General features: G+C 41.8%; 2 protein-coding genes across 2 annotated transcripts; both read right to left on the bottom strand.

The window, feature by feature from the left end:
* Positions 1-1185: 1185 nt before the first annotated feature.
* On the bottom strand, positions 1186-7575 carry LOC115016161 (tissue alpha-L-fucosidase-like). Its single transcript, XM_029443835.1, has 7 exons — positions 7080-7575; positions 3291-3425; positions 2768-3011; positions 2402-2602; positions 2121-2311; positions 1903-2002; positions 1186-1807 (listed from the first exon to the last, which is right to left on the bottom strand). The coding sequence occupies exons 1-7, from the start codon at positions 7445-7447 to the stop codon at positions 1670-1672; spliced, it is 1377 nt and encodes a 458-aa protein (XP_029299695.1). The 5' UTR covers positions 7448-7575; the 3' UTR covers positions 1186-1669.
* Positions 7576-9870: 2295 nt separating this feature from the next.
* LOC115015560 (tissue alpha-L-fucosidase-like) lies at positions 9871-16270 on the bottom strand. Its single transcript, XM_029442987.1, has 7 exons — positions 15777-16270; positions 11976-12110; positions 11453-11696; positions 11087-11287; positions 10806-10996; positions 10588-10687; positions 9871-10492 (listed from the first exon to the last, which is right to left on the bottom strand). Exons 1-7 carry the CDS (start codon positions 16142-16144, stop codon positions 10355-10357), a joined length of 1377 nt encoding a protein of 458 aa, XP_029298847.1. The 5' UTR covers positions 16145-16270; the 3' UTR covers positions 9871-10354.
* Positions 16271-16426: the final 156 nt, after the last annotated feature.

Here is a 16426-nt window from a genome sequence, read left to right as displayed (position 1 = left end):
AGAGAGATGGGCTTCTCCTGCCCGCTGCTGTTGTACAGAGCCTGGATCTGCACACTTGTCGCATGGTTGTTGGCTTCCACCACTCTCTCCATCTCCCTCTCGCCACTTTCATCGACGAGGCGTTTTCTCCCGCAGGACCCCCGTTGACTGGAGGTCTTCTGCTTCGCACACCATTCCCTGTACACTCGGGACACTGCAGTCTTTGAGAAGCCCAACAGGTTCACTGTTTCCCCGATGCTGCAGCCGGCGCGTCGGGCGCCCACTATCATACCTCGCTGAAACTCACTCAAATCTCGCGACTTCCCCATGTGTCACCGTTTGGTCCCACTGACTTTTAACATTTTAAGCAGCACCGCAGCCCTTTTCGCAAAACAAAACAAAAAAATCTTCTTCTTTTGCTTTCATGGTGCCACCTACTGTACCGGAGTATTATGAGATATTGTCCCTGTATTACTTTAAGTAAATAATGACAGTCAATTAAAAAATAACTTTATATTTGAGCATTAATCTGATTTACTGTTGTCTAACATATTCCATGTTTTATGTAATCCTCTGTGGATGATGGCCTAGTGGTACAGCACCAAATATTGTGCGTTCAATAGTAGGGCTGCCACCTATGTGCCCCTGAGCAAGGTACTTAAACGTGAGTTGCTCCAGGGGGACCCTTAGTCTCAAATCATATGAATGCATGTGGGTCGTATTTCAGGTGACATGTTCCCTCGTGAGTAAACCTGTAGTCATGTGCTGATTACGAAGATCGTGTTACCTATAGTCAGACACGCGACATGTGACTTTAATTATAGCCGTCTGTAGCATTTGCATAACACCTGAATGATGTTGACAATCCGGTGGTACAGTGCTTCAAACTATAAGGTCCATCCTACTTTTGCAATGACTCACTTATTGCGTGCAATTACAATACATAAATAAATAAAAGAAAACATACACGGAAGATAATTTCATTTTACTTCTTTATGCATTGTAAAGTAGATAGTTGCTTCCTTACTGCAAAAAGCCTCATGTGATTTGAATGACCACTGTCAAAGATTTCTAAACACTGAATCTGTTTTTTTCAACCACTAGAGGGCTCTAGATGGTAATGTATCAATATGGCAGGTCGATCACTTGATGCAAATCTATGACAAGCAGCTGGGAAATGTACATAAAGCCAATATCAAGAAAGTATTTAAATTTAGAAAAGCAATTTTAATGAAAAAGGAAATAAGTCAACAATCACACAGCACATTTATTTCACCAAAACCTACAATGGCCCCATTAAAACCACAGAGCACATTGTGTCTGTGATCTGCAATCCTTTTGGACAAAACAAAACATGCAAGCTTTAAGTGCAGCATATACAGACACATTTGGATTTGAGCAACTGTGCAAATAAAGAAAGAGAAATTTAAGACAAAACTTCCTGATTAAAACATTTTAAAACCAATTGCTGCCAGACAAATCACTGGAGCAAAACATCTCATTTAAAAAACTGTTGTCTAGCAGAAACCATGTTTAAAGTAATCCTCTGTGGACGATGGCTCATTACATAGTGATTGAACATACAATGTTGGGTTTTCTTTTACTACTGCTGTGCATCTTAAATACAAAGTAAAAAATCCCCGTTGATCACCTAATTTAGAATTGCACGCACAAACTTCTTTTACCGAAGTTAGACTACTCCCTCCAGTTTCAGACACCAGGCATTTGCAGGAGATTCTGGCATAGGAGGCATTAGAATCATCAGTCCAGATGTTGGGGTCGTTGGTGCCCACTTCAGTGGTACATTAGGATAGTCCATGAGTGTAACCTGTGGATGTAAAAGAGTAGTTTGGCAATTGTATGATTATGACAAATTAAGTTAACTGGGATTAAACGTTATAGGTTAAAAGGTGTAAGGCTTACTTGTGTGGTTCCAGAGGTCCTCGGTGTTGTGAGCTGAAGTGGTTGTTTTGGCGGCCAGCCAAAGAAAATGGCATAAACGGTATTGTTTTTGGCCGTGTACCTATGTTAGGAGCAACAAGTGGCTTATTTTACATCACAAAGCTGCCACTGAGACCTGACCTTGCATAGAGGCAGAAAATGGAATGCAAAAAATAAGAATCACAAAATCTCAATCTCACCAGACAGTGACAGTGCTGTTCTCCGTCTGGACCCTCCATGGTTTCGAAGCATAGATGGCCTCCCCATTGATCTTCAACCAGGCACCAAGTCCCCTCAGCCTCTCCTCAAACACCGGGGCAATCATGCCATCGGACATCGGACCAATGTTCAGCAGGTAGTTACCACCCAATGCCACAACGTACACCATGTCCTGAGGAAAGATACCATTAGATTAACCAAATAACTAATCACAAAATAACTAGTCATACGTTATTTGTAGGTGATGACTCTGAACTGTCACCTTTATGATGGACGGTAGGGTCATGACTTGGCTCAGCTTCATGTTTCTTCGGTAGCCCCAGGAAAGGGAGTCGACGGCCTGGCATTTCTCCCACTTGTGGGTTGGAAGTTTACCGGGCGTGTACCTGTCAGCACAGTTGTAGTAGCCTCCATGTTTGCAGTAGCAGCCTTTACCCCACCTGTCATTGGTGACCACCACATCCTAAAGAAACACACAAGTCGTTATCTACAGAAAAAAATAAATAAAACTGCTGCTATTTATTATATAGTTATTTTCTCACATGTGATAAAATGTAACTCAGGATTCAGTGGTGATACATTGTGGTTATATAAAGATGCTCTGAAGAAACCTGTTTTCTTCTCTCACCTTGACAGGGCTGTCATTGTAGAGCCAGGCCAGGAACTGGGTGGAGTTCCAGTAGGTATCTGGTGCTTTCCAGTCCCCATCAGACCAGATCAGATCAGGTTTGTATGACTTCACAAGGTCCACTAGCTCTGGAAGAGCCTTACGGGCAACAAATTCCTGGGTCTTGAATCCGGATGCTTCATCTGACAAGAAAAGGGGATGGAACCATTCAAATAGAGAGTGGTAGATACCCAAGCGCAGTGACCTGTTGGAGGAGATATTTGAGTGAATACTCAAAGCAGTCATTTTTACGTCAACTTTTTCCATCCTGACCTAGACAAGATTAGAGAATAATGCTATAATAGAAGTTTTTTTAATTTTATTATTCCACCATTGGGTGCAGTCCTGCAGATGAACCGGACCCCTGAAAGGTTTCCCTAAATGTGAATCGATCATTATTCACATCATATATTATCGTTACCTACTTAACTACCCTTCCTTTATCTGCGCTAAAGATGTAGCATCCTTCTCCCCATCTCCTCACCTCTTCCTGATAGCTGCAGACAGTTCTCCCACCAGGTCCCGGTGAGGACCTACATCCATTGAGTTCCAGTTCCAAGAGACTGGTGAGGGCCAGTTTGTGAATCCTTCATGGTGTTTGGATGTGAATACAACATACCTGGAAAAAGCACACACACACACACACACACACACACACACACACACACACACACACACACACACACACAGTTCATTAGGAAAGTATTCATACCCCTTCACTTTTTCCACATTTTGTTATGTTACAGCCTTATTCCAAAATGGATTACATGCATTATTTTCTCTCAACATTCTACACACAACACCCCATAATGAGAAAGTGAAAGGTTTTTTTTAAAGTTTTTTGCAAATGTATTAATAAAATACAATAAAATATCACATGTACATAAGTATTCACACCCTTTGCTGTGACACTTGAAATGAAGCTCAGGAGCATCCAATCTCTATTTATCATGCTTGAGATGTTCCTACACCTTGTTTGGAGTCCACCTGTGGTAAATTAAATGGATTGGACATGATTTGTAAAGACACACACCTTTCTATGTGAGCTCCCACAGTTCACAATGTATTTTTGTGCAAAAACCAAACCAGGAGGTCAAAGAAAGCCTGTGGAGCTCAGAGACAGGATTGTGTCGAGGCACAGAGCTGGGGAAGGCTACAAAACAATTTCTGCTGAATTAAAAGGTTCCCAAGAACACAGTGGCCTCCATCATTCTGACATGGAAGAAGTTTGGAACAACTAAGACTCTTCCTAGAACTGGCTTCCCGTCCAAACTGAGCAATCGGGCAGAAGGGCCTTGGTAAGAGAGGTGACCAGAGGTGGTCACTCTGAACGAGCTCCAGAGATCCTCTGTGAAGATGGGAGAACATTCCAGAAGGACAACCATCACTACAGAGTGGCCAGACAGAAGCCACTGCTGAGTGAAAAACACATGAAAGCCGCTTGGAGGACTCTCAGACTGTGAGAAACAAGATTATCCGGTCTGATGAAACTGAGATTGAACAGTTTGGCCTCAATTCTAAATGTCACGTCTGAAGGAAAACAGGCACTGCTCATCACCTGTGCAATATCATCCCAACGGTGAAGCATGGTGGTGGCAGCATCATGCCGTTCTTTCTTTTCAGTGGCAGGGACTGGGAGACTAGTCAGGGTCGACGGAAAGCTGAATGGAGCAAAGTACAGAGAGATCCTGAATGAAAACCTGCTCCAGAGCGCTCTGGACCTCAGACTGGGGCGAAGGTTCACCTTCCAACGGGACAACGATCCTAAGCACACGGCCAAGATAATGCAGGAGTGGCTTCAGGAGAACTCTGTGAATGTCCTAGAGCGGCCCAGTCAGAGCCCGGACTTGAACTCAACTAAACATCTCTGGAGAGACCTGAAAATAGCCGTCCATCAGCGGTCCCCATCCAACCTGACAGAGTTTGAGACGATCTGCAAAGAAGAATGGGAGAAACTGCCCCAAAATAGGTCTGCCAAGCTTGTAGAAGAAGACTTGAGGCTGTAATTCCTGCCAAAAGGTGCTTCAACAAAGTATTGAGTAAACTTTACAATGCTAACTAACCAACTACCCACCTGCAGCACTGCGGGCAGAACAAGCCGAGAGTTAAAGGCAGCTTTGGACAGCAGCAGTCTCTTGTCACGAGGCCGGTGAACAAGTCACAGAAAGAAACGGGTTGCACATTTTTAATAAAGAACAAAAAAGCCTGATGTTACAAAGTTCGTGGTTTGTACAAACAGGATATGATTTGAAGATGTGACAGTTAATGATTTCCTTATTTTTTTTACAGAAGTGATACTTTGTACTGAAATATAACTGATGTGATTTTGAACAAAATGCTACAAATGTTCTCATTCATACAAAACTGTCAATAAAGATATTTACAAAAATATCAGAGATGTGATAACTCTGACTTTCAAATGTTGAAATAGATTGAGAACATAAATACATAATGTTTAAATATATCTGTTTTTCCTACCATGGTAAACCATTGTTAATAATCAATGTGAGGAATAATTACAGTCTCTTCACATATATGAATATTTATTATGATTATTATTAATGATAATATTATCATTAAAGGAGAACCGTGCAACTATGTTATTCAGGAAGTTTGTATCAAACAAGTAGCCCTTCGTATTATTCAGTACCCTTGAAGTAGCTCTTGGTATCAAAAAGGTTGGTGACCCCTGGAGTAAAGGGTGTGAATACTTATGTACATGTGATATTTTAGTGTTTTATTTTTAATATATTTCACTTTGTCATTATGCGATATTGTGCGTAGAATGTTGAGAATATTCTTTTGATTTAATCCATTTTGGAATTATGCTGTAACATAACAAAATGTGGAAAAGGTGAAGGGGTACGAATACTTTCCAGATGCACTGTAAATTGTCCTTTCACATTTCAAGGAAGTGAGAAGGTACTTTGTTAAAAGTAGCATAAACCAAACAGAATATCCCAACAAGTGAATACTTAAATCACATCACTTGATCACATTTGAAAGCATACTTGCTCAATAAAAATAAAAGTTCAAATGTGATAAACAATATTAAAATGAAAGCACCAACAACCAATTCTAGACTTCTACAATGAAATGGATCAGGGACCTATACTAAAACATATTATTATTATACATGTTAATGGCATGAGGAACACTTCCTGCAAGCTTGTGCATGCCACTTGCAGGTGAGGCTGTTGCTGAGAAAATTCTAGCAACAAAACATGTTGCTCTAATACAGGTGTGTCCAAACAACGCCCGCGGGCCAACTGCGCCCATGGTCCATTTGTAATTGGCCCACAGCAAATTCTAAAAGTATAATGGAATATGGCCCAGATAGAAACTTGTGCTTGAATTTATTGTACTTCTTAGTTCTAACACAGAAACACAGGTTTGACTTGTCAGCTAGCTTAAAACATCAAGTGTCAGATAAAGATTGTGCTTTAGATTTTTACTGACTTTACCACAGAGAATTTCAAGCGTTCCTGTCTCATGTCGATGTTGAATACGGGGACGTACTCCACAGTTCTGATGTGCGCTGGCTGAGTCGCGGCTCCGTGCTGCAGCGGGTTTATTCCCTGAGATCAGAAATCGATCTGTTTTTGAAAGAGAAGGACCCACCTCTTCATGAGTTGAGAGACTCTCCATGTTTGGCAGACCTGGTGTTTTTAGTTGATCTTACTGGTCATCTCAACACTGAACAAGAGCCTACTGCGCACATGAAAGCATTCTGTGTGAAGCTCCGTCTCTTGCGCACTTCCCCACTCAAATATGTGAGCAAACATGTTCTGTTAACTCTGAACAAAAGCAGACTGAGAACCAAAATGACCGACATCATCTCTGTGATGTCCTTCGTATCTGAAACACCAAACTTACTCCTGACCTGCAGCATCCTTCAGTCCAAAGCGCAGCATCACTGCTCCCACTGAGTGCAACGCTGTTCCCATTATAGGCGAGTTAAGAAATATATTACAAAGTATTCATGTTAATATGCTCAATTTGTCACTTAATTCAGTCAATTAAGGTTGATAAAATGTTCGAACTAGCGTTAGTTGATGTGTTGACAAGCCCAAAAACCTATTTGTTTAACAAATATGAGATATATCATCCCCCCCTGATTTTCTTTAGGCAATATACCTCAAACATATGAGTGGCCCAGCCCTTCGTATATCTTTCTGTATGTGGCCCTCAGTGAAAAAAGTTTGGACACCCCTGCTCTAATACAATAGGTGTGTGCACATATGTATGACACCACGAGAGTTGAATAACATACCTGGCTCCAGAGGCTTTGAATATATCTGCCCAGTTATCCGGATTGAAGAATTCTGCGTGAAACTGGGGAGCAAAATCCGCGTATTTAAAGCCCGGCGGGTAGTTTTTCTTCATGAACTCAACTTCTTCTGTGCGGTTTTGCCGCCACCAGCACCAGAACCACTCACTAAACCGCCCGAAGCCAGGGACTGAGAAAACCCCCCAGTGGACGAAAATCCCGATCTTTGCCTCATCATACCACTCGGGGAGGGGTCTGGCATCCAGGCTTTTCCAGTTGTCTTCGTAGCGCGCTGAGCATCCAGGTCCCCCCGTGAGGAGGGTTATTACACAAATCAAAAGAATGCATGTGGGTCGTATTGGAAGTGACATGTTCCCTCGTGAGGAAACCTGTAGTCATGTGCTGATTACGAAGATCTCGTCACTTATAGTCAGACGCGACACGTGACTTTAACTCTACCAGTCTGTAGCATTTGCATAACACCTGAATGATGTTGAGGGAAGGGCTAACAGTCGGTGTATCCGCACTCGGGTGTTACAGTCAAACCTGTCAACATTGGAATTTCAAAATAAGGGAAGTCTTTTTGGCGGACTCCGCCCATATTTTAACAGCTCTCAGCCACCAATGTAAACGTAAACACATAAGGGGCGGGTATATACATTCAGGAAATACATGTTTATTTAAAGTATGTATTACTTGTACAGACATGTTGATCAAGTCGATAAATGCTGAGATCAGCCTCTAAAATACTCACCATGTGAGTTTTGTTTTATTGTGGAAGGAAAACTACCCCCCAGGTTTCTGAAACACCTACATTCCCAGAAAAAAATACAAAGGAGGCTCCTCAATGGTAGACACAGCCCTGATGACTACACATTGGACTGTCTATATAAATTCATCATCTATTAATTTAAGTGTGTGGTTCATTCTGATTTGTTATAGCCCTCTGAAATGTGTAACTAATGATGTCTGGAGATCTTATTTGGCGTTTCCCCGGGGATATTTTTGCCTTGATGTTTAATATTTGATAAATATTGTGGTAGTAATAAAGTTAGTGTGGTTTTGTTTGACATTTGAACAAGATCCAGTGATCATGTGGTGAAGTTTAGAGAACATTTGTGTTGATAAGACATGTTAACTATTTGTACTCTCTTCTTTCATACTAAATACAAAATAACATTATTCTGTATGATATAAGCAGAAGAAAAAGAAAAAATCTTCCAACTACAGAACAGTTGAAACTGTTTTTAATGCAACGAAATGGGCAAAGATTGTCTTTGTACAAGTGATAACATAATTTTTGTTTTTTTTAAGAAAGAAATGGACACAACACTTTTGCCCAGACCTATTTGAATATGCCCCTACAAACATATTTGCTAAAGCGAAAGATAAAGGTGATAAACTATTTTTTTGGTAAATACATTATGCACATAGTTTTTTTCATTCCGGGTCATTCTCGTTGCTGCACACTAAATCCGTGGAGGTCTCCAGCTGTTCTGTGCAGGATGTGTAGGCAGCTAGTGCGTCCAGCCCGGCCAGGACGAGTGTGTCCCGCCCCTGAGCCCTGCGGCTGTAGCCCAGCCGCTTCAGTGTCCGCCGGGTAGTCGTGAGAGAGATGGGCTTCTCCTGCCCGCTGCTGTTGTACAGAGCCTGGATCTGCACACTTGTCGCATGGTTGTTGGCTTCCACCACTCTCTCCATCTCCCTCTCGCCACTTTCATCGACGAGGCGTTTTCTCCCGCAGGACCCCCGTTGACTGGAGGTCTTCTGCTTCGCACACCATTCCCTGTACACTCGGGACACTGCAGTCTTTGAGAAGCCCAACAGGTTCACTGTTTCCCCGATGCTGCAGCCGGCGCGTCGGGCGCCCACTATCATACCTCGCTGAAACTCACTCAAATCTCGCGACTTCCCCATGTGTCACCGTTTGGTCCCACTGACTTTTAACATTTTAAGCAGCACCGCAGCCCTTTTCGCAAAACAAAACAAAAAAATCTTCTTCTTTTGCTTTCATGGTGCCACCTACTGTACCGGAGTATTATGAGATATTGTCCCTGTATTACTTTAAGTAAATAATGACAGTCAATTAAAAAATAACTTTATATTTGAGCATTAATCTGATTTACTGTTGTCTACAATATTCCATGTTTTATGTAATCCTCTGTGGATGATGGCCTAGTGGTACAGCACCAAATATTGTGCGTTCAATAGTAGGGCTGCCACCTATGTGCCCCTGAGCAAGGTACTTAAACGTGAGTTGCTCCAGGGGGACCCTTAGTCTCAAATCATATGAATGCATGTGGGTCGTATTTCAGGTGACATGTTCCCTCGTGAGTAAACCTGTAGTCATGTGCTGATTACGAAGATCGTGTTACCTATAGTCAGACACGCGACATGTGACTTTAATTATAGCCGTCTGTAGCATTTGCATAACACCTGAATGATGTTGACAATCCGGTGGTACAGTGCTTCAAACTATAAGGTCCATCCTACTTTTGCAATGACTCACTTATTGCGTGCAATTACAATACATAAATAAATAAAAGAAAACATACACGGAAGATAATTTCATTTTACTTCTTTATGCATTGTAAAGTAGATAGTTGCTTCCTTACTGCAAAAAGCCTCATGTGATTTGAATGACCACTGTCAAAGATTTCTAAACACTGAATCTGTTTTTTTCAACCACTAGAGGGCTCTAGATGGTAATGTATCAATATGGCAGGTCGATCACTTGATGCAAATCTATGACAAGCAGCTGGGAAATGTACATAAAGCCAATATCAAGAAAGTATTTAAATTTAGAAAAGCAATTTTAATGAAAAAGGAAATAAGTCAACAATCACACAGCACATTTATTTCACCAAAACCTACAATGGCCCCATTAAAACCACAGAGCACATTGTGTCTGTGATCTGCAATCCTTTTGGACAAAACAAAACATGCAAGCTTTAAGTGCAGCATATACAGACACATTTGGATTTGAGCAACTGTGCAAATAAAGAAAGAGAAATTTAAGACAAAACTTCCTGATTAAAACATTTTAAAACCAATTGCTGCCAGACAAATCACTGGAGCAAAACATCTCATTTAAAAAACTGTTGTCTAGCAGAAACCATGTTTAAAGTAATCCTCTGTGGACGATGGCTCATTACATAGTGATTGAACATACAATGTTGGGTTTTCTTTTACTACTGCTGTGCATCTTAAATACAAAGTAAAAAATCCCCGTTGATCACCTAATTTAGAATTGCACGCACAAACTTCTTTTACCGAAGTTAGACTACTCCCTCCAGTTTCAGACACCAGGCATTTGCAGGAGATTCTGGCATAGGAGGCATTAGAATCATCAGTCCAGATGTTGGGGTCGTTGGTGCCCACTTCAGTGGTACATTAGGATAGTCCATGAGTGTAACCTGTGGATGTAAAAGAGTAGTTTGGCAATTGTATGATTATGACAAATTAAGTTAACTGGGATTAAACGTTATAGGTTAAAAGGTGTAAGGCTTACTTGTGTGGTTCCAGAGGTCCTCGGTGTTGTGAGCTGAAGTGGTTGTTTTGGCGGCCAGCCAAAGAAAATGGCATAAACGGTATTGTTTTTGGCCGTGTACCTATGTTAGGAGCAACAAGTGGCTTATTTTACATCACAAAGCTGCCACTGAGACCTGACCTTGCATAGAGGCAGAAAATGGAATGCAAAAAATAAGAATCACAAAATCTCAATCTCACCAGACAGTGACAGTGCTGTTCTCCGTCTGGACCCTCCATGGTTTCGAAGCATAGATGGCCTCCCCATTGATCTTCAACCAGGCACCAAGTCCCCTCAGCCTCTCCTCAAACACCGGGGCAATCATGCCATCGGACATCGGACCAATGTTCAGCAGGTAGTTACCACCCAATGCCACAACGTACACCATGTCCTGAGGAAAGATACCGTTAGATTAACCAAATAACTAATCACAAAATAACTAGTCATACGTTATTTGTAGGTGATGACTCTGAACTGTCACCTTTATGATGGACGGTAGGGTCATGACTTGGCTCAGCTTCATGTTTCTTCGGTAGCCCCAGGAAAGGGAGTCGACGGCCTGGCATTTCTCCCACTTGTGGGTTGGAAGTTTACCGGGCGTGTACCTGTCAGCACAGTTGTAGTAGCCTCCATGTTTGCAGTAGCAGCCTTTACCCCACCTGTCATTGGTGACCACCACATCCTAAAGAAACACACAAGTCGTTATCTACAGAAAAAAATAAATAAAACTGCTGCTATTTATTATATAGTTATTTTCTCACATGTGATAAAATGTAACTCAGGATTCAGTGGTGATACATTGTGGTTATATAAAGATGCTCTGAAGAAACCTGTTTTCTTCTCTCACCTTGACAGGGCTGTCATTGTAGAGCCAGGCCAGGAACTGGGTGGAGTTCCAGTAGGTATCTGGTGCTTTCCAGTCCCCATCAGACCAGATCAGATCAGGTTTGTATGACTTCACAAGGTCCACTAGCTCTGGAAGAGCCTTACGGGCAACAAATTCCTGGGTCTTGAATCCGGATGCTTCATCTGACAAGAAAAGGGGATGGAACCATTCAAATAGAGAGTGGTAGATACCCAAGCGCAGTGACCTGTTGGAGGAGATATTTGAGTGAATACTCAAAGCAGTCATTTTTACGTCAACTTTTTCCAACCTGACCTAGACAAGATTAGAGAATAATGCTATAATAGAAGTTTTTTTAATTTTATTATTCCACCATTGGGTGCAGTCCTGCAGATGAACCGGACCCCTGAAAGGTTTCCCTAAATGTGAATCGATCATTATTCACATCATATATTATCGTTACCTACTTAACTACCCTTCCTTTATCTGCGCTAAAGATGTAGCATCCTTCTCCCCATCTCCTCACCTCTTCCTGATAGCTGCAGACAGTTCTCCCACCAGGTCCCGGTGAGGACCTACATCCATTGAGTTCCAGTTCCAAGAGACTGGTGAGGGCCAGTTTGTGAATCCTTCATGGTGTTTGGATGTGAATACAACATACCTGGAAAAAGCACACACACACACACACACACACACACACACACACACACACACACACACACACACACACACACACACACACAGTTCATTAGGAAAGTATTCATACCCCTTCACTTTTTCCACATTTTGTTATGTTACAGCCTTATTCCAAAATGGATTACATGCATTATTTTCTCTCAACATTCTACACACAACACCCCATAATGAGAAAGTGAAAGGTTTTTTTTAAAGTTTTTTGCAAATGTATTAATAAAATACAATAAAATATCACATGTACATAAGTATTCACACCCTTTGCTGTGACACTTGAAATGAAGCTCAGGAGCATCCAATCTCTATTTATCATGCTTGAGATGTTCCTACACCTTGTTTGGAGTCCACCTGTGGTAAATTAAATGGATTGGACATGATTTGTAAAGACACACACCTTTCTATGTGAGCTCCCACAGTTCACAATGTATTTTTGTGCAAAAACCAAACCAGGAGGTCAAAGAAAGCCTGTGGAGCTCAGAGACAGGATTGTGTCGAGGCACAGAGCTGGGGAAGGCTACAAAACAATTTCTGCTGAATTAAAAGGTTCCCAAGAACACAGTGGCCTCCATCATTCTGACATGGAAGAAGTTTGGAACAACTAAGACTCTTCCTAGAACTGGCTTCCCGTCCAAACTGAGCAATCGGGCAGAAGGGCCTTGGTAAGAGAGGTGACCAGAGGTGGTCACTCTGAACGAGCTCCAGAGATCCTCTGTGAAGATGGGAGAACATTCCAGAAGGACAACCATCACTACAGAGTGGCCAGACAGAAGCCACTGCTGAGTGAAAAACACATGAAAGCCGCTTGGAGGACTCTCAGACTGTGAGAAACAAGATTATCCGGTCTGATGAAACTGAGATTGAACAGTTTGGCCTCAATTCTAAATGTCACGTCTGAAGGAAAACAGGCACTGCTCATCACCTGTGCAATATCATCCCAACGGTGAAGCATGGTGGTGGCAGCATCATGCCGTTCTTTCTTTTCAGTGGCAGGGACTGGGAGACTAGTCAGGGTCGACGGAAAGCTGAATGGAGCAAAGTACAGAGAGATCCTGAATGAAAACCTGCTCCAGAGCGCTCTGGACCTCAGACTGGGGCGAAGGTTCACCTTCCAACGGGACAACGATCCTAAGCACACGGCCAAGATAATGCAGGAGTGGCTTCAGGAGAACTCTGTGAATGTCCTAGAGCGGCCCAGTCAGAGCCCGGACTTGAACTCAACTAAACATCTCTGGAGAGACCTGAAAATAGCCGTCCATCAGCGGTCCCCATCCAACCTGACAGAGTTTGAGACGATCTGCAAAGAAGAATGGGAGAAACTGCCCCAAAATAGGTCTGCCAAGCTTGTAGAAGAAGACTTGAGGCTGTAATTCCTGCCAAAAGGTGCTTCAACAAAGTATTGAGTAAACTTTACAATGCTAACTAACCAACTACCCACCTGCAGCACTGCGGGCAGAACAAGCCGAGAGTTAAAGGCAGCTTTGGACAGCAGCAGTCTCTTGTCACGAGGCCGGTGAACAAGTCACAGAAAGCAACGGGTTGCACATTTTTAATAAAGAACAAAAAAGCCTGATGTTACAAAGTTCGTGGTTTGTACAAACAGGATATGATTTGAAGATGTGACAGTTAATGATTTCCTTATTTTTTTTACAGAAGTGATACTTTGTACTGAAATATAACTGGTGTGATTTTGAACAAAATGCTACAAATGTTCTCATTCATACAAAACTGTCAATAAAGATATTTACAAAAATATCAGAGATGTGATAACTCTGACTTTCAAATGTTGAAATAGATTGAGAACATAAATACATAATGTTTAAATATATCTGTTTTTCCTACCATGGTAAACCATTGTTAATAATCAATGTGAGGAATAATTACAGTCTCTTCACATATATGAATATTTATTATGATTATTATTAATGATAATATTATCATTAAAGGAGAACCGTGCAACTATGTTATTCAGGAAGTTTGTATCAAACAAGTAGCCCTTCGTATTATTCAGTACCCTTGAAGTAGCTCTTGGTATCAAAAAGGTTGGTGACCCCTGGAGTAAAGGGTGTGAATACTTATGTACATGTGATATTTTAGTGTTTTATTTTTAATATATTTCACTTTGTCATTATGCGATATTGTGCGTAGAATGTTGAGAATATTCTTTTGATTTAATCCATTTTGGAATTATGCTGTAACATAACAAAATGTGGAAAAGGTGAAGGGGTACGAATACTTTCCAGATGCACTGTAAATTGTCCTTTCACATTTCAAGGAAGTGAGAAGGTACTTTGTTAAAAGTAGCATAAACCAAACAGAATATCCCAACAAGTGAATACTTAAATCACATCACTTGATCACATTTGAAAGCATACTTGCTCAATAAAAATAAAAGTTCAAATGTGATAAACAATATTAAAATGAAAGCACCAACAACCAATTCTAGACTTCTACAATGAAATGGATCAGGGACCTATACTAAAACATATTATTATTATACATGTTAATGGCATGAGGAACACTTCCTGCAAGCTTGTGCATGCCACTTGCAGGTGAGGCTGTTGCTGAGAAAATTCTAGCAACAAAACATGTTGCTCTAATACAGGTGTGTCCAAACAACGCCCGCGGGCCAACTGCGCCCATGGTCCATTTGTAATTGGCCCACAGCAAATTCTAAAAGTATAATGGAATATGGCCCAGATAGAAACTTGTGCTTGAATTTATTGTACTTCTTAGTTCTAACACAGAAACACAGGTTTGACTTGTCAGCTAGCTTAAAACATCAAGTGTCAGATAAAGATTGTGCTTTAGATTTTTACTGACTTTACCACAGAGAATTTCAAGCGTTCCTGTCTCATGTCGATGTTGAATACGGGGACGTACTCCACAGTTCTGATGTGCGCTGGCTGAGTCGCGGCTCCGTGCTGCAGCGGGTTTATTCCCTGAGATCAGAAATCGATCTGTTTTTGAAAGAGAAGGACCCACCTCTTCATGAGTTGAGAGACTCTCCATGTTTGGCAGACCTGGTGTTTTTAGTTGATCTTACTGGTCATCTCAACACTGAACAAGAGCCTACTGCGCACATGAAAGCATTCTGTGTGAAGCTCCGTCTCTTGCGCACTTCCCCACTCAAATATGTGAGCAAACATGTTCTGTTAACTCTGAACAAAAGCAGACTGAGAACCAAAATGACCGACATCATCTCTGTGATGTCCTTCGTATCTGAAACACCAAACTTACTCCTGACCTGCAGCATCCTTCAGTCCAAAGCGCAGCATCACTGCTCCCACTGAGTGCAACGCTGTTCCCATTATAGGCGAGTTAAGAAATATATTACAAAGTATTCATGTTAATATGCTCAATTTGTCACTTAATTCAGTCAATTAAGGTTGATAAAATGTTCGAACTAGCGTTAGTTGATGTGTTGACAAGCCCAAAAACCTATTTGTTTAACAAATATGAGATATATCATCCCCCCCTGATTTTCTTTAGGCAATATACCTCAAACATATGAGTGGCCCAGCCCTTCGTATATCTTTCTGTATGTGGCCCTCAGTGAAAAAAGTTTGGACACCCCTGCTCTAATACAATAGGTGTGTGCACATATGTATGACACCACGAGAGTTGAATAACATACCTGGCTCCAGAGGCTTTGAATATATCTGCCCAGTTATCCGGATTGAAGAATTCTGCGTGAAACTGGGGAGCAAAATCCGCGTATTTAAAGCCCGGCGGGTAGTTTTTCTTCATGAACTCAACTTCTTCTGTGCGGTTTTGCCGCCACCAGCACCAGAACCACTCACTAAACCGCCCGAAGCCAGGGACTGAGAAAACCCCCCAGTGGACGAAAATCCCGATCTTTGCCTCATCATACCACTCGGGGAGGGGTCTGGCATCCAGGCTTTTCCAGTTGTCTTCGTAGCGCGCTGAGCATCCAGGTCCCCCCGTGAGGAGGGTTATTACACAAATCAAAAGAATGCATGTGGGTCGTATTGGAAGTGACATGTTCCCTCGTGAGGAAACCTGTAGTCATGTGCTGATTACGAAGATCTCGTCACTTATAGTCAGACGCGACACGTGACTTTAACTCTACCAGTCTGTAGCATTTGCATAACACCTGAATGATGTTGAGGGAAGGGCTAACAGTCGGTGTATCCGCACTCGGGTGTTACAGTCAAACCTGTCAACATTGGAATTTCAAAATAAGGGAAGTCTTTTTGGCGGACTCCGCCCATATTTTAACAGCTCTCAGCCACCAATGTAAACGTAAACACATAAGGGGCGGGT

Source organism: Cottoperca gobio, chromosome 11 (genome assembly GCF_900634415.1).
Source record: "Cottoperca gobio chromosome 11, fCotGob3.1, whole genome shotgun sequence".
Taxonomy (NCBI): Eukaryota; Metazoa; Chordata; class Actinopteri; order Perciformes; family Bovichtidae; genus Cottoperca; species Cottoperca gobio.
This window is presented reverse-complemented; position numbering and strand designations above follow the sequence as displayed.

Coding starts and splice junctions, on each gene's coding strand:
- LOC115016161 (XM_029443835.1), bottom strand. CDS start 7,447: ATGTCACTTCCAATACGACCCACATGCATTCTTTTGATTTGTGTAATA. Junction 3,426..7,079: donor TTCAAAGCCTCTGGAGCCAG/GTATGTTATTCA, acceptor TGCTTTTTCCAG/GTATGTTGTATTCACATCCA. Junction 2,003..2,120: donor AACAGCACTGTCACTGTCTG/GTGAGATTGAGA, acceptor CTCCTAACATAG/GTACACGGCCAAAAACAATA.
- LOC115015560 (XM_029442987.1), bottom strand. CDS start 16,144: ATGTCACTTCCAATACGACCCACATGCATTCTTTTGATTTGTGTAATA. Junction 12,111..15,776: donor TTCAAAGCCTCTGGAGCCAG/GTATGTTATTCA, acceptor TGCTTTTTCCAG/GTATGTTGTATTCACATCCA. Junction 10,997..11,086: donor CCCTACCGTCCATCATAAAG/GTGACAGTTCAG, acceptor ATCTTTCCTCAG/GACATGGTGTACGTTGTGGC.